Below are 18613 nucleotides of genomic sequence, written 5' to 3' on the forward strand. Positions count from 1 at the left end.
CAGAAGCCCAGAGAAATCAGCACACACAAAAGCTGGGCATATATTCCACTAAATCTGGCAGGCAGGAGCAGTGCCCCTAAACCTGGCAGTCCTTAAGCCTTTGAATGGTGCAGCCGCATTGCTCTGGCATCCAAAATCCAGCATTTACACTGGGGTTTGTAGCTTTTACCTCATGATAAAAAACACTAATGCCATTAAAAATCTCTATTTTCACTAGGGGCTGACTACAAAGATGAAATGTTTCTGCTGTGACTAAGTCATCTTAATCCGCATACTTTGGGCTTAACGAGGGTGTGGACAAGGTGGCTTGTTTGGTCTTTTTCATTAGCCTTTAGTGCAGCAATACATTATTCGATGTAACTGTTCCTTTGTCTACTGCATCAAGTTCGGCTGACAAGTGATTCTAAGGACTGAGTTTCAGTGCTCCATTATAAATGTTCACATCATTTGTTTTTCCCTTGTGTGATGAATTTTGAAACTGCAGCTTTGCAGCTGGTTTACAGAATTAAATGAAGTAAACAAATGAAGCAGTACCTTTTTGTTGTTTTCCACAGCTCTGATTTATGTGTCTTACTTTATTACAGGTTTAAACTGTGGCTTAAGGAACCCAACAACAAAAATCTGCCCTGTTAATTTTCTAATTGAGGTCTAGGCAAACAATTTGACACAGGAAGAGAAAAATGTTTGCTCTCTTTCAGCTGAATACACACAAAATGTGTTTTAGCCGAATAAACCCAACTGAAAGGCATAAATCAAGTGTTTAAAAATAGAATGGGGATAGCAGTAGTTTGCTAAGTCAATAAACACAGGACAACAGAGCTGAAATTATACCCCTGATGTATTAGGTAATGCTCGCTTTCACAAAACTACAGCACATTACAGGAAGATGAGCAGGGAAGAGCAAGCTGTTAATCCTACCTTACCTAAAATCTTAATGGGTTGTTTTACTTCCATTTAAGTAGTTCATATTTACCTTCATATTTCTCAAAGAATTCATATCTTTGGGCACTATTCATATGTTCATTTGTCACTTCAGTAACCAAATCTGTAAAAAACAAAGCAAAAGGTGAATAGCAACAAAACACAGTGTGTTTCTGCTCGCTGTTGACTTGTAGGTAATAAAGTGAAAAAGTCTAAAAATTCTAAGAACTTTCAAATAAAACGTGCAGCTATGGAGCAGTAATTATTTTCTTTCTGATCTATTCTATAGCTGGCTTTATTGTTTTGCTTTGCAAATTTTATTTATACCTTGTTTTTTACATTGTAAGCTGCACGGAGCTGCAAGAGTTGGCAAAAAAACAAACTTAAACTAAAGAATCATGGAGCAAAGGTAGATGGACTTTCCTGTAGCTCTGGGTGGGATGATAGCTGATATATTGCATAGGTTTCTCCAGTCCAGAGAATCATGGGAACAGCCTCAGGCTACTTATCTGCACACATGCTCTCTGGCCATGAATATTCACTGTCTAGTGCAGAAAGATGGCCAGTTGTCTTGCTTGTAGCTGATGCTTGCTAGGGTGTGTTGGGTTGGGGAAAAGGGAAGATTTGGTGGTTTATTCCTGTTCCGTCTCCCTTGCTACTGCTGACCTCTTACAGTCAATGTCAAACTAGCTGGATCTTCCTCTCCTACACTTCATTTGTGTGATTGTAATCCCATGTTCTGGGACATGGGTGGTGCTGTGGGTTAAACCACAGAGCCTAGGACTTGCCGATCAGAAGGTTGGCGGTTCGAATCCCCACGACAGGGTGAGCTCCCGTTGCTCGGTCCCTGCTCCTGCCAACCTAGCAGTCCGAAAGCACATCAAAGTGCAAGTAAATAGGTACCGCTCCAGCGGGAAGGTAAACGGCGTTTCCGTGCGCTGCTCTGGTTCGCCAGAAGTGGCTTAGTCATGCTGACCACATGACCCGGAAGCTGTACGCCGGCTCCCTCGGCCAGTAAAGCGTGATGAGTCGGCCACGACTGGACCAAATGCTCAGGGGTCCCTTTACCTTTAATCCCATGTTCCAACCTTGGCTCATGACATTCTAAATGCACTACAGCTCAATTTTCACTGATCTGGCTTGCACGAGCAAAACTAGATTGCTCCAAGCATGGGGGAATAGCTGTGGCTGGAGAGCAATGGGGTGGCCATTACTGCCGATAATAATGTAAGATTGCGTGGATAACTGTTTAATGACTTTACTTGGGACAGAGATTGCTTCGAGTGGTGGTTCGTCTGTGAACGGCAGAAAATCTGCCTCTTCTGGGACAGGCGCTGTCATCATGTTGTGGTTCTCTTCACTGTAACCTGCTTCTTCTGTAGCAAGAAACAATTAAATTTATTCAGTGACCATGCCACAAAACAAATGTGGATCCCAATGCTATTATAGCAGTACTGGTACAAAAAGAAATATAATATTAGGGGCCTGTCTGCACAACTGGTTCTTTGTTAAATGAATGCACATTTGCTGTTTTTGTTTTGTTTTGTATATAGGCTACATATCTCAAAAAGGTATGTTTTCCAAGCAGTCAGATGTATTGTGAAAATGCATTATTTTTGTTAGGTGGAACATCTATGGCAAATATGATTGCCACAGTAGCTTATAGCATATATAGCTTGCAAAAGTGTTGCAAGCAGCTATTACTCAGTAGTGTAAGTCTGAAAGACAGGCTGTCTGTTGGCTTTGGATACATTCTGGAAATGCATCCAGACAACTTTTGTGATTCTTTTTCCATCGGATTTTGTGCAGGGAGGAAAAAGCCAAAACATTTGTGCAGCCTGCGTGGGAGAAGGCCCTTCTATATGAATAATGTACATCTATTGTTCATTTGTTGTACAAGTTCCAGTTTCCCCTTGAAGAAAGTATTGTATTTTTCCATGTATAAGACGCCCCCTATTTTTGGGAACCCTCATCTTATACACGAAAAAGTACAGTATCCCTTTTGGGGAGATGCCACATCTTTCCAGCACTCAACGTAAACATTTTACTGCTGGGAAAATGGAATTAGTTTCCCCCCAGCTAGCAAGGTGATTTCAAGTAGTGTTGCCAAGTTGCAGTGTGCCCTCTGTGCCTTTGATGTCACAGTGACCAGAGGCATCTACAGATGTGCTCATCTGCTTAACCTTAGACAAGGAGGAGTCTTTTCCAAGTGGCCTGCCTTTCTGGCAAAGGGACACACCCCTCTTTGATTGAAGCTGTCCAGTAGAAGGGCAACAGCAGCACTGAACATGTAATTTTTCTTTTATTATTTGACACTTGCACCCTTCCAAACGTCCTCAGCTTTGATAGCAATTGCCACCTTTCTGCAATGTGGGGCACTGAAGCTTTCCCAGTCTCAAAACAGACAGTGCAGGTAGTCATCTGGCAACATGAAATATATAACAAAAATAAAAAAAAATTGTCCAGTAGCACCTTAGAGACCAACTAAGTTTGTTCTTGGTATAAGCTTTCGTGTGCATGCACACTTTTTCAGATACCTGAGCCTGGCAACATGGTTTGTGTATACTGCTGCCTATGTAAATCATTGGTTCACAACCACTGAATACTGAAACTGAGATGATATCTGACAGTTAGAAAGGATACATTTTTGGTACTTGGTCTCTGTTTCCCTTTCTCTGCTAATTCAATAAGGATTTTTTTAAATTACTCTGTGCAGACCAGCAAAGCCTCCTTGGGAAAGTTCTAGGCAAATATATATATATATATATATATATATATATATATATATATATACCAACCCTGAGCTTCTGGCATAGGGTCTGAAATATTTAAATGTAAGTGTAACCAATGATGCCCAGAGAATGCAGAATTCTATTTACAGGGCAATCCAACCCCCTTATGCCAGGTTGTCTGGAACTGGATTGAGCAGAGATGTTCCTGACTCTGCAGAGTGCTGGCGGAGTCAGCTGGGAGTTTGGATTGTGCCCTTAGTTGTGCCAAAAAAGCAGTGGCAACTTGAGGATTGATGCACACCCCTGTATCCAATGTATGTGATGTTCATTCTGACTCCACTAACCTGATCTGATGTACTGTTAAACACACATAGGAGTGTGCAATCCCCACCTGGAGTCACTCAGTAAAAATATGCCCACCAAAAGACATTCTTAAGGCCAAACTACTTGTGATACTTTGCCTCTACATGCAGGATGTTTATTGTACAAATAACCAACATGCGGTCCCCAGTTCTAGATCATGACGCTGGTATTGGAATGAGGTCAAGTTTTTATAGCTTTGCCCCAGCTGGGATTCCAATATGGGTTGGGAGGGTGGCAGCACCTTTGGGCACATATAACAAGGTTCCTAATACAAATCAGGGCTGCAAATGGAGGGAATTTAGTTCTCTTTCTTTTTATAGAATAAATGTGGGAGCAATGTTCTGCACTTAAAATGTTATTAATTAACACAACGCAAGTGGCGTTGTGGGCTAAACCACTGAGCCTCATGGGCTTGCCGATCGGAAAGTTGGCAGTTCAAATCCCCGCAGTGGAGTGAGCTCCCGTTGCTCTGTTCCAACTCCTGCCAACCTAGCAGTTCGAAAGCACACCAGTGCAAGTAGATAAATAGGTACTGCTGTGGCAAGAAGGTAAACGGTGTTTCCATGCGCTCTGGTTTCTGTCGCGCCAGAAGCAGTTTAGTCATGCTGGCCACATGACCCGGAACGCTATCTGTGGACAAACACCGGCTCGCTTGGCCTGAAAGCGAGATGAGCGCCGCAAACCCATAGTAATTCTGATGCACTCTAAACCAAGATTTACCTGGGTCTTCAAGTTCGTTTGATGAATAAATATTGTCCATCAGCATTGGTTCCTCGCTGTCACTGGTGGAAGGCCTACGAACTTCAGTTTTTCACAAAAGATGAAATGGTAACTTACAAGAATGGCACTAGAAAACTGTTGTAACATAGGGCATGGCAAGCCTAAGGGACACTGCCGTGTGCCTCTTTTCCATTTATGTTAAATAGCCAATTAATTTAACAATCAGCCATTTGCTAATATGAGCATTTTAAGTTTTAATAACCGCAAAGGACCCCAAACTGGGGTGTTGGCTAATTGGTCTCAAGTAGTCAGCCTTCTCAGTATGTAGCAACCCAATCCTTGAACTCTCCCACCCCCTCGAAGCACAGATGGCAACATCATTGATGGGCTTCCATCGATTAATTAAAACATTTCTCCCAGTCTTTTTGGAGAACCTGATCAAATCTATTGGATCTTAGCTTTGTTGTCCTTACAGTATTGTTATTCTATAGGTCTTTGAACAGCAATAAAGAATTGATGTTGTATTGTTGTTCTAAGTTTATGATTTTTTCACTTGGTTTTGACTTTTAAATGTTTGTACTACTTTATTATTATGTTGTGCAACACGTTGGAACCACAACTGTGGTGAAAAGCTGATTATAAATGCTAGTAATAAATACATACATACATACATACATACATACAATGCTTGAGTTCAGATATTTGCTTTCAGTAAAACACACAGACATGCAAAACAAAAACCTCTGTCCCTACATACTCATTTCCCATTAAGTGAAAATGATTATACACAGTTAATACAGAATCTAAGAAGGCAAAGAATATTTCTATTTGACAAATTTTTAACTAAATTACATTCAGGAGTAAATCTGAACTCAATCATATTTAGGGGAATATCTGACTCCACAATTATGAAACTCCCCACTGCCTATTTTTAACAAGTGAGCAATTTTAGAATTTAGCATTACTCCACCTCTTCAGAATTTTTGGTATCTGGACAGGGAATACACTAGTGACTACAGCATCCTCGCTTCAACAGTAGTAGTAGGCCTACCGGCCTTGCTGATTTTATTTCCTCCCACATATCAGTAGCCCTTAATACCGTATGCAATATAGTACATCCCCACTGCTATGATTACCTCATTAATACGTACTGCAGTCTGTACAATTCAGTGAAACAATAAGAGTTACCTAGATGTTCCTGTAAATCCTGAAGAATATCTTCCATTACTGAAGACTGCAATTTCTCATTAGTGGATGGAGTCTCTTGCTTCACTGTTCAAAAAATATCAACAATTGAATTAATTGTCATTGCTACACTGGGAAGGTTTGGTGAGAAGGCAAATAATTTGTTGCACACAAATCAACTGGAACCAATCTTAAATGAGTATGCCAGAACTATACCTGTTGCCAGTTCGACCAGAGGTTCTAAAGCAGGGATGTGGTGGCCCTCCAGTTGTTGCTGGATTCGGTCTCCCTGGCCCAATGGCCACAAATTAGGGGAGCTGTAGTCCTGCAACATCTGGGCAGCCAGTAGTTCCCCATCCCTGACACAACAGCTTAAAAGAAGGAAAACCTAGATTTGAATTCCTGCTCGTTCATGAAGCTTAACTTGCCAAGTTCTAGCCTTTGATAAGTCACAATCACACATAATTTTCCATCACTGATGTAGTTGATCATCATCTCCTTCACCTTGGTTTAGGCAAGTGACAAATTACGATGCTTCCTCATGCGGTTGTGGGGACAGAAGAGATTAGCAGTGCAATCATAAACATGTTTGCTTAGAAGTAAATCCCACTGGGTTTAATGAGGCTTAGTTCCTACCAAGTGTGTATAAGATTGCAGCATAAGGGAGTTCCTGGGAAGGCAACTGAGGGTCTGCAGCAGAGTAGGGGAGCCTGTGGTGATCCAGATGTTGTGGAGTGACAACTGCCATCAGCCCTAGAAAGTATGACCAATGGTTCCCCACACCTGGTGTATAGCATACTATGGACTTCCTTGTCCCTGGTCAGAGGTCTTCTTGGTGTGACGGCAGAAAGCTCTGCTGTTACTGCAGATCCACTAATGGCTGTCTCCTCACAGAGGGGTCAGGAACAAGGCATTTGAGGCGGGTGTGTGTGTGAGAGAGACTATTGATCCAGAAGATCAAAACCTCTTTATTCCCCAAACAGACTGGAAAAATATGCAGCAGCACCTGTTAAGTGTCGCTGCAGTCAATGGGAAGAAAAATATAAAAGAACAATAATGGGGAAAGTGGAGAAAATTGCCCTAACATCATCTGCGTTAGCCAGTGCCTCTTGGAAGGGCTGTGGATACAGCAGTAGCTGTGGCCAGGAACATAGGGGTGCTCTGCCTGTACAAAGTAAACTAGAAATTAAGGCCTAAAGCCCATTACATAAGATTACTGTCTTAACTTTTAAGCAACACATGAAGGGGTCTGATAAGTCAGGATCTATGTTCAAGAAAGCAGTATTTATTTCTGAGTTTTCTGGATTAATCTAACCTCTACGTTAGATTACTGCAACGTGCCACACGTGGGGCTGACTCTACAGATGGTTTGGAGACTTCAGCTGGTGCAGAATTCAGCAGCCAGGTTGCTCACCGGGGCAAGATGGGTTGAGCATATAATGCCAATCCTGGCATGACTATACTGGCTGCCAATTAGTTTCTGGGCCCAATTCAGAGTGCTGGTTTTGCCCTATAAAGCCTCAAACAGCTCAGGCCCTGTGATCATTAGATGAAGGGCAATACAGTCATACCTTGGTTGTCCAACGCCTTGCGACTCGAACATTTTGACTCCCGAACGCTGCAAACCTGGAAGTGAGTGTTCCGGTTTGAGAACGTTCTTTGGAACCCGAACGTCCGACGCAGCTTACAAGGCTTCCAGTTGAGTGTAGGAAGCTTCTGCAGCCAGTTGGAAGCCGTGCCTTAGTTTTTTAATGTTTTCAGAAGTCGAACGGACTTCCAGAACAGATTCCGTTCAATAACCAAGGTATGACTGTATAGAAATGTAATTATTATTAATAATATTTTTAAAAGTAATGATTTATCTCAGTCAAGTTTTGTGGGTGTGATACCATGTCCCCCCCCCCCAAAAAAATTCTCTGACCAGACCAAGACTGCAATGCTAATAACAACAATATCCCCAGAATTGTTCAGAGTGAAATCAATAATGTCAACGAGTCCACAGCTCTATTTCTATAATGAGATTCTGATAAGAATGCTTTGGGAAACCAATTTGAAATACATTAGTACAATTTTATCAAAGCTCTGCTAATCTTTAATTTTAGAAAGAATTTTTTTAAAGTAATGGAAGGCAAAAAATACATACCCCTTTCCATCTTCAGATCAGTTAGTATATTTTCTAGTTCTTCTACAGAAGTTTCTGTTTTTGTTGTCATTATGCTTTGTGAACCTTCATCTTTGAGTGCACTTGTTGCTGCAAGTTACAAAAAAACCTGACTGGTTTTGATAACGCAAAGCTATCTATTGCAAAACTATCCAACAAAATCTTGTAATTTGCTCTTCAGTGGTGGTAGAGGTTGAATTAACAGCAACAACTGATATGCCAAAGATTCAGGCACTTCAAAAACAAAAGACAAAACTTCAAAAACAAAACACAAAATATCCTGCAATTATAGGTACTTATTTTATTGTGATCCTTATCCCTATTGTTGCAATGCACAGTTTTTGAATAACATGTTTGCAAACCGTAACTAGACTACAACAGCCCTGTGGATGACCTCTGCAGTGATTATCTGCAAGAGAATGGCTAAGAAAGCTACATAGAATAATAACTACGAGCAAAGGTATTCTGTGGCTCCTGTGTATTAATTTTCTGTAAGAGCAAAATCATTCAGCAAAAGAAATGTATTAGGTTTACCAGCTCACAAAGAAATACTGCCAGTTCTCTTACATGTACTTATGTGTCACAGGGTTGTCTGAAGGTTTGAAATGATAAGAGAAGTGTAACTTGGCCTGGGCAACTGACTAACTGCTAGGCTGAAATACACACTGCATAATGAAATATAAACTTGATCAGCTTGACAGTGTGGAGCTCTCAGAGAAGGTGGAATCAATTCCAGAGAAATGTCAGAAGCATTTTGCTGCTGACAGCTCAACACACAATACCATTTTTAGTTCTGAAAAATGTTAGTTCTACTACTAGCTCCCTTACTGGAGAGAAAATGGAACCATGGCTATGAGTGATTACATGACTGCAGGGTCCTAGTTATTTATATAAATACTGAATGCACCACAGGACAGTGGAATTGTGTGCCACTACCATGCAAGCAGGGCTTTTTTTCCAAGGCAGAATTTCCCGAAACTCAGTTCTGACATCTCCCAGGTGGGCACCATTGTCATTTTAAGAGAACAAGGGAGGTGTTCATGGTGAGTTCCGGCACCTCTTTTTCTTGAAAAATAGCACTGTGTGCAAGTCGAGTGTTAGCGTATCCACACATTGTCCCAGTCCTAGAAATCCTTCCCCTTCCCTTCCTCCTTCCGTAGTGGCTATATGTGGAAGCCCCTGTTTGTATTTACTATGGATTTTCAATGGTGGAGTGGAATGGGAGACAATAATTCTACTATCCCATCATGCATTCACTATACAAGCAACTCCCGTTTAAAGCACATCCAAATGACCGTGATTGCGCAAACACACATGGCGCCGAACCCAGAAGGAGCCCCAAAACATCACAAAAATGTCACCAAAAAGGACAGAATGGGGTGGGGGTGGAGCCCTCCACCGACATGTGTGGGGGCAGCCCAACCCACCCAAAACAAAGATTGCCTGTACATATTTTGGCAGAGGTGCGAACATACTATGCTTCCATACGGTTTTCACTCAATGGCACCACAGGCAGACAAATATTTCCAATTATTTTTCTATAATGTTTGTGAAAGGCCAGATCCTTATATCTCCACCCCTGGAGGGACAAATCTAGCAGGTGGGTGGGGTTGCCCACCTGTCAATCATTGTTGGGACTTGAAAGCACATGATGGGGCTGTTTGAAAGCCCTCTTGCAAACAGTCTCAGGCTGCTCTTTGAACACTTGAGTCTAGAAAAATGCTAACATGGGAAGTGAGTCTCGAGAGTTGCACAAAAATGCCTCCAGTTTTGCTTAAACTATAAGCAGCTATAAGCAATGTTCATTATAGCTCTGCACCTCACATACTACTTGAGCTAAAAGGCTAAAACAGTTTAAACTGATAAGTTCTTTGGTTCCTTAGTAGTATCGCTGTCTGAAAGCTTAAATCTATTTGATGTCATAGTTTTAATAGGACAATTCTACCATCATAAAATTGATTTATCAGTTAAATTTGTCTGTCACATTTCTTCCAGATGGGACAATATAATGCAGATTATCAAGTGCATTCTTTGCAGGAGGACCCATAGCCTGTCAAATTTGACCTTTAATTCAAGCTATTATGCCTTCTTGCAAAAATAAATCCAACATTTAAAACTTTCAATTCCTGGTGTGTTAGCACATAAGAGATACTCCACCCTTGAGATGCAGTAATAATGTAGTCACCCAAAGTACTGGTGTAACCAAGGCTGAAACTACATTATCTGGAAACAGAAGAGGAAAGTTCCTTAATAGTGAGATAGGGGTTGGAGTGGCAAGGGAGCATTTGCATCTGCAAAGTTAACAGCAGGTATAACTAGATTTCCAGCACTGGGTAACAAGTTGTTGTTTTTACACTTGAAACCATTATTTGCGGTATTTATAAGCCTGCCGTTCACAAAACAGTCGCAGAGCAGGAACATATGTGATGTTCGAAAATCCCTTTCACATAGTAAGGTAAATCATGGAAAAGCAGCTCTGATCAAAAAACTTTGTGGTGCACTCTCATGTGCACAAGGAACTCCTGGTCAAGGAAGTTTCGCCCCTGACTTAAATGTGGGAGCCAGCACCACTAGCACCAGGAGGATTCATACAGACAGCTGCCCCCTCAACAGCAAAGTTATAAAACATATCTGGAATTCTGTGCGCACACTGCCAAATTTCACACTCTTATTAAAAACAACAACCTTCAATTGGGTGGAGGGAGAAACATACGTATTTGCTAACCTTTTCGGTTAATATCTTCATAAACCAGAGACTGGCTTGCAGGTTTTCCCAAGTGGGCAGCTTTTACTAGCTTGAAAGCTGTAAATACACATATAGCAAGTTTCTTAAAATAGAGGGGAAACTTTTGGGACAGGATTCAGTCTTGCCTGCTTAGACTCTTCATACATCATAAAAAGTGCAGCAAGCACACATTTCAAGTCACATTATACACAGGAATTATTTCTGGGTCTACACGGTATCCAGGCCCAAGGGCAAAGCGTAAATATTCCTGAGCCCTCCACAGATATTGACTGCATGAGAATAGTTATGGACCCTGGTGTGTTGATTAGACACAAGTGTAATTTCCTGTATCAGGTGTTGATTTAGCTATGACTTTCAGGCTGCAATTCTATACACACTTACTTACTTGAGAGTAAGCCCCACTGAAGCCAAACCACATGGGCTCCAAACCCCATAGAAAGCCATTTGTGTGAAAGTTTTCCTGATACGGTTTAGGAGATCATAAGCACACCGGCCCACCGAAAACAACAACAGTAAACTAAGTGGTAGTTCCTTTACACAGATGGCTTCCTATTCATTTTATGTTCCCGGTAACAACCACACTACCAGTACAACGTAAGTCCCATTCCAAGGGATGGAATATACTTCTAAGCAATGCTGATTAGGGTTGCAGAATTCTCAGGATGGTATTGCATACCTGCCATATATAATAACAATCTTACAATTTATGTAAAGCTATTTCAAAGTGTTCAAATCTTCACATACATTATCTCTGTAATCCTTACAATAGCCCTGTAAAGTAGGCAAGTATTCCTTTAATCATCACACTATTTAGGATCACCAAGTGAGCTCATGGCTGAGGTGAGATTTCGGTTTGGGATTTATTGGTTTGCAGCTCACCCTTAGTCACTATTCTCTCTAATAATGGTGAGAGCTTTTTCACGTGTGGTCCTGTGAGATGCTGGTTTTAGAGAATTGAAATACTGTGGACTTGTAACGTTGACTATCATGAGCCATTCCTATCTACTGCATAGACAAAAGGGCATCAGTCAATTCAACCTCTCGGCCTAAAATCACCACAAGATTGTTGTTAAAAAAAAAAGAATGACACAAGAACTGAGACATATGTTGCTCATATTAGAGGTGACATAAAAGTATAACACACGTGACCAATTGCATTTCACTTAATTTCATTAGGGTACATAATTGTTCTGCAAATTCTATGGCGACAACAATATACCGACACAACAGTATGAAAATTTGTTTCAGGGTGAACCCCTACATCTCACGGAAAGGAAAAATACTGTCTTTTACCTGTGAAAGGATGGTCTCTTTTACTGCCATCTGCAGTGGTCTTTCCATGATCAAGTAATATCAGGGCTGTTCTTCTCCCTTTTTCAGGAATATGCTTCGCATTATTATCCACTGAACTGTTTACTACCACTTGCAAACCATTGCCTTTTAATACTACTGTATCAGTTTTAATGCCTTGGTTCATAATGTTGCTGGCTACAACATGAATTTCAGGGACTTCTCTTGGATCTTTTAAATTGTAAATGTCAATCTCAGTTCTGCTTGAATTGTCAGCGGAAAGGAATCTTACAGTGATATTAGTTGCTCTTACTGATCTGTCAGCATTATTACCAGCATTATTGTCCTGTTTCAAGCCAGGAAGCAAAGTTATTTCTTCTTCGGTTCCTGCACCCTTCACTTTATTAGGTCTCACTGGTGTGTCCACAAGGATATTTGGGGAAATCTTGTGCAGCTTGTAACCAATCAGTACTGTATAGCTATTGGGAAAAGGGATTTCTTGTGTTGTTAGACTACTAGGAGTTGCCTTCACTTTTACAGAGGATCCTGAAACAATATAGTTGATATGTTAACATTTTTAAGCAGGATATTCTGCACTACAAAAACAGCCATGCAGACTACACAACCACACACTTTTCACACAACATCCCTTGAGCCTATGACACTGGGCAAATTTGCTGAGAATCATAAATCTTGTTCCTCCAGATTAAAAGGGATAGGTATCCAAGTTAATGTGTTGTAGATTAACAGTGAAAGTAGTGCTTGAGTGTTACTGAGATTAAATGCTGGCCTTCTCCATAGGAAGATTAGTAAACACAAAATCCAACAACAGGGGACCACCTGCCTTTGACCACATTCAAGTGCACAGTTAATGATCTGTCATGTTTCTCTGAGGGTTCATGTTCATGCATCAAATTCTTTTGGTGCAGAACTTGGATTCGGTGATCTGCAAATAAAATAATCTGCATGAATATACATGTGACAATATCCTAACCAAAAAACAAAACAAAACCCCAAACTTCTAAAATTGTTGTGCGGTGTAGGTAGCTGCGAGCCAGAAAAATCTCCAATCTTTCAAATCTTTTTAATCAGCCATGAATTCACATGATGGCTGTAGGTAAGCTATGTCCCTTGAGCCTTTTCTGCCCTTGACTTAATTTGCAGCACGGGGATAAAGCAGCCCTATCTTACAAGGCACGAAAGAGGAAGATGAAGCCCAGGGGTCATATTGGATTCTCCAGGCCTGCCTATCTGGCCTTCAGGATTCTTCCCAGGATACACCCATCCCCAGATCATGTGCCTAACCAGCTGTACTGCATTCCTTCCTTGAGTGCCTTTTCCTGGCAGGGATGTGTCCTTGGAACTGTAAGAAATGCCTGGACGAGGAATGGAGATATATGTGAATGCAGAAACCTCTGACTCTTGTGTGGCTGGTGTATAGACTCCTGGACAAAAGGTAAAGGTAATTTCCATTTCTCCACCCACATGTTTCCATTTTCCAAACCAGTGGCAAACAGTCCCCATAAGTTTGCCCTTGTGAGGAATGTGGTTCCCCACACTTGTTATAAGGAACTTTCAGATAATGTATGTGAAGTACTCTGAACACTTAAAAAAAAAAGTACTATACAAGTACCATTAATGACTGTCACTGAATTACACTACGTGAGAAACAGCTTTAACAGCAAATGGCAAGCTTTTGTAGTATTTAAAAGAGGGTAGCAGAAATAACAACAATTGTTTAACGACAGCAAGCCGATACACTGTGCAGTGTGCACACATGACATGGTTCCTTCTTACGGAGTTCAATAGTCGCAGCTCAGTCCTAAATGTATTTATTTAGACTCCAGTTCTACTAAGCTCAACGCAGCTCACTTCTGTACAAATATGCCAAGGATCCAAGCTTAAGTGGAAGTCAGTCTAGGCATTATAATATCCACTCATGACTTCTACCATCCGGCTGCGGACTTTTGTTGCAAGTGGCTGACTTTTGTAGAGGCATCAGCAGCTGGCATGGAAGCTTGCCCACAATTTCTTGTAATTTATAAGCAAAACAACTCAGTCATTTGAATTATTGTGCTCCTTAAAATGCATTCTCAGTGTTGTACACTGCGCCGTGGGATCTTTTGATAAAAGGCAGCATATAAATCAAATAAATAATTGGGAGGAGCCATGAGGCAAGCTAAACTGGACAGTAGAAAGGTGTGTGGCAATTTGCCAAGTGACTACAGTAACATGTGGCTTAGCCACACAGTGCACAGCACAAACAGCTTAAAATATGGTCTGGCAAAGAAATGGCAAGCGTGGACACCAGGAAGGCACAAAAGGGACCAGAACATACATACAAAATGTGATGCTCAATTGTGGTCCAGGAAGGGCTTTGTAAAATTAGGTTTCTGGAAGAGGAATAGAGAGGAGAAAATATGGAGGAGGCTAAGAACACAAGGAAAACCTTGCTGGATCAGACCAAAGTTCTGTCTTGTCCAGCCTTCCTGTTTTGCATGGTAGCCATTCATATTCCTATGGGAAGCCCACAAATAGGGAGTGAATCATAGTTGGGAGGGACCCCGAGGGTCATCTAGTCCAACCCCTGAATCTCAACACGTGGTTCCCCATCCAATTTGAAACCACGTTGGACCCTGCTTAGCTTTGCAATTGTGGTTATCAGTTTTATTGCTGCACCACTAGAAGGCAATGGCCTTTCCCCATGGTTGCTCCCCTGCCACTGTAATTCAGTAGCAGACTGCCTCTGAACCTGGAGCATCCACACAGCCATTGCAATTCGTAGTCCTTTGTGAGCCCATCCATTCCCCCTCTAAAGGCATGCCTAGAAAAGGGGGGGGGGCATATGCAAGCAAACAAACCCAAAGACAAATAATGAGTCAACATAAATGCATCCTATGAAAAACACTCTAATACACGGATAACTATTTTCAGATTATTTTGCATTTGTGTCAAGTTTTGAGCCCTACTTTTCAGCTTGTAAGTGGTGGGCTAGAGTTTCACTGGAAATACAGAGATTAACATTTTGTACATCTTTGTGCATTGATATGTAATGCTTATTTATATGTTATTCACATGGGAATATAACACGTGATAGAGAGCTGCTACTTACCAAGTAATTTAATAATTTCTTTAAGATTATTTTTTGAATTTATTGAACTGTTCACATCTGCAAAAAAATAATAATAAACAATTTCACAATGACATCAGTTATAAAGACTACATGCCGGAGTTCTTTTGAAATTGCCCATCTTCTCATCAGTTATCATGAACACCTTTAGGATACACCTACCAAAGTCAGTGAGCATAGGATCAATTATATTGCGCCGGATTTCAAAATGATGAAAGCAAACTGAACAAATTTGTGTAGATACTGAACACATCCTAAATCAGCTGCTTCACACCTTCAATCTACAACTGAACTACTTTTTCCATGCCACTGTAAAGTGCTGAAATTGAACTGGCACGGTATAATCCTAGGCCCAAATTCAGAGGCTGAGGCAAGTCTTCTAAGGTCTCAGGTTTGGAAGCAGATGCTGCTGGACCGCAACTCCCATAATCTCTGGCCACTGACCATGTTGGGTGGGGCTGATGGGAAATGTAATCCAATGATATCTGGAGGGGTCATGGGTTGCCTGTCCCTGACCTAAGCCAAACACCACTCTGAAGAACAAAAGGATGGGAAGTTTCTATGGCTCCATGCCAACAAGAGGTAAGTTAGAAAAGCAGGAGAATGTTTATTTTTTGGCTTAAACTGTTCAAGAGACACACGGCATATTCTCAAGGAGGGTCTTAGTTCCTGTATGAATTGCATTGAGAGGAAACAACAAGGCACTATTTTAAATTAATTAGGTCAATGTAGTAAGTACAAAACTGAGCAACAAGCAAAGACAAGACTGAGTGAGAATGTCAAGAAGTCACACTGAAAGACAATTAGAATTGCAAACTTAACCTTTGAATCTTTTCACAATGGGGGTTTCTTGAACTCATGAAGGTGGAAACAAATAGAGGATTCCCCCCTATAATGATCTAGCTTGGAATGCAGGGAGGAGGGCTAGGGAAATGGAAAGCCCAGGGAGAGAGAGAGAGAGAGAGAGAGAACACGAAACAGCAAGATTAAACTGGGGACATCTAGTTGAGGAATTAAAACCAGACATGACTTTAAGTGTCTGGATTGCCTCTGCCACTAAGAAGATCTGACCCATCTTCATTGTTTGCTAACTAGGGTGAGAGAACTAGCTAGTTGCCTTCTCAGGAGCCACACATGCTTTACACAGGAGAGGTATCATTTGTTCTCTATGTTTTCTTCTGCTCTGCAGGTATTGCTGTTCTGCTAGTTGCCCGAGTTCTAAATGTTCTGCACTGCTACGCTTCAACGAACCGATTGATACGCGAACCTTTAAACTAGAGTGTGTTGTTGCTCTCTGTTTCATTGGGAACTTGTGGCTCCTACTGGAGGGCATCAGATTGTAGAGCTTGAACCATGGTGATGCTGAGGCCATCACACCAAAGCTGCACCATTGCTCTCAGTCCACATTAGGAACAAGCCAGTTTGATATGTTAATTAGCATATACCACTGCTCCATAAAAGAGCTTTGAGTCTGCTCTTGGAACCAATGCTAACTCAAATTTCAATGTTTTCTGTTTTCTAATAGTGAGCCGAAAGAAATAAGCATACACACCAAATGGCAATGACGCCTCTATAATACTACCTTCAACTCACTTTTTTTTTAATTAAAAAAAGCCCACTAGTATCTGTTTCTAGCCCAAAATCCTGTCTGGAGGTTGTCAGGGAACTGCCATCGGAAGGAAGGGAGGTGAAAGGGCTCACACAGGTTGGGAGAGACTCAGCAGCTGAAGAGGGAACCAGTAGGGGGAGAGGAGCTGAGCTGAGGGAAAGTGAGCTGGAGGGATGGCTCAGAGACACTTCCAGCGAAAACAGTGGGGAGGTTTCAGGACCTCCTGTAGGGACACCCACTCCTCGCCGGAAACTGTCACGCAGAGAGTCCAGAAGACGTGTTTCCGTTAAGGAGCTTTTATGTTGGAAGCGATTCCGAAAGCAACCACTGTCGGAATCTGCTAGTGACTAGAGGAGCCATGTCTGAGGGGCTCCGTCACAGACAGAGGTTTGTGGACTTGAACAAACTCTGAGGGGATACGATTTTACGCACAAGCAGCTCATCATCCCATCACAGAGGTGTAGGAGAAATAGATCACTGCTCACTTAGTTTGACTGAGGTCTATGGAACTGTTCATTCTAGCATGACCGACCATCCATCATTAGACCCATTCTGAATGCCACAACATATTCAAGAAGTATATGCATGAATCCAAAGTTCCAACACTAAACCAATGACAAAGCTGATTTTCAAATGGTCTTAATGACAGACAATCTGCATACCAATTGACTCATTTACGCACATGATAACTGAGAACAATACAAGAAAAATATGTAAAAAGGTCTGTAATGGTGCATGACAATTGCTTCCAAGTATGCTGACCTTTGGTAAACGAAACAAACAAAAAGTACAGTGCTCTTTTGACGAGACATTAATGAGTGATTAAGAATGAGTACAGCTGCATCATATGAACACTCGGTTAAAAATATTCTTTTTGCATTCAGTGTCAGTCTCATAATTATGATGGAAAACACAGTGGAAGGAAGCAAGCAAGCCTATGCAGTGAAATATTTATATTTTTACAATAGCTATATGGTTTTCGACAACACTGTCAAATACTAGCTCACTTACTATTTTTCCAACTACTATTATTTATATGCAGACCCTATCATTACTATTACATGCTGGTACAGCAGTAGTTTAGTAAATTCTTACTTAATTTCCAATATCTACAGCCATTGCATATTGCATAGATATTCTAGAATGCTACCTTTTGAATTCATTTCCTAAAATAATTACTTAACAGATAAACCCAACAGACAATCTGGATTTATTTTTAATGTGTGAAAATGATTGAAAATTAAAATATAAAAGCTACATACTTTTAAAACATTAAAACATTTAAAAAAAACATGTATTCTGGTATTTTTGGGTGGTGGACCAGAGCTATGGTTCTCAAAACTGAAGATGAACTAAGGAGGTACAGGCAGCTTCTAGGACTAGCAGAAGGTACTGATTTCAGCAAGGCTTTCAACAAAGTCCTCCATGATATTCTGGAGGAGAAGCTGGTAAAATGTGAGCTAGATGGTGTTACTGTTAGGTGGCTTTGCAGTTGGCTGACTGGACCTAAAAAGTGCTCACCTATGGTTCCTTGTCATCCGGGGGGAAAGTGACAAATGAGGTGTCATACTGCTGCAGGATTCTGTCCTGGGTCCAGTGTTGTTCAACATTGGATGAAGGAATTGAGGAGAGGCTCATCAAATCTGCAGATGACACCAATCTAGTTGGGGTAGCTAATACTTCAGAAGATAAACTCGGGAATCAAGATGAATTTAACAGATTGTAGAACTGGACCAAAACTAATAAAATGAATTTC

At 41.2% G+C, this 18613-nt stretch overlaps 1 protein-coding gene across 10 annotated transcripts in view; it reads right to left on the reverse strand.

Annotated features, from left to right (window-relative positions):
• The window catches only part of LOC308475734 (uncharacterized protein), a 28391-nt gene that overhangs the window by 5266 nt on the left and 4512 nt on the right, over window positions 1-18613 (reverse strand). For 2 of the 10 annotated variants that reach the window (XM_081003014.1, XM_081003016.1), the window contains exons 2-10: window positions 15231-15287; window positions 12963-13064; window positions 12122-12664; window positions 10808-10885; window positions 8065-8172; window positions 5925-6008; window positions 4737-4817; window positions 2184-2297; window positions 974-1045 (exon numbers count right to left, since the gene is read on the reverse strand). In XM_081003014.1, the coding sequence (XP_080859140.1) occupies window positions 974-1045; window positions 2184-2297; window positions 4737-4817; window positions 5925-6008; window positions 8065-8172; window positions 10808-10885; window positions 12122-12664; window positions 12963-13064; window positions 15231-15287 (1239 nt within the window). Of the gene's footprint in view, window positions 1-973; window positions 1046-2183; window positions 2298-4736; window positions 4818-5924; window positions 6009-8064; window positions 8173-10807; window positions 10886-12121; window positions 12665-12958; window positions 13065-15230; window positions 15288-18613 lie in introns of all 10 variants that reach the window. The other 8 variants (XM_081003017.1, XM_081003018.1, XM_081003020.1 and 5 more) reach the window with 7 other exon arrangements.

Source organism: Podarcis pityusensis, assembly GCF_964106645.2.
Source record: "Podarcis pityusensis genome assembly, chromosome: 4".
NCBI lineage: Eukaryota > Metazoa > Chordata > Lepidosauria > Squamata > Lacertidae > Podarcis > Podarcis pityusensis.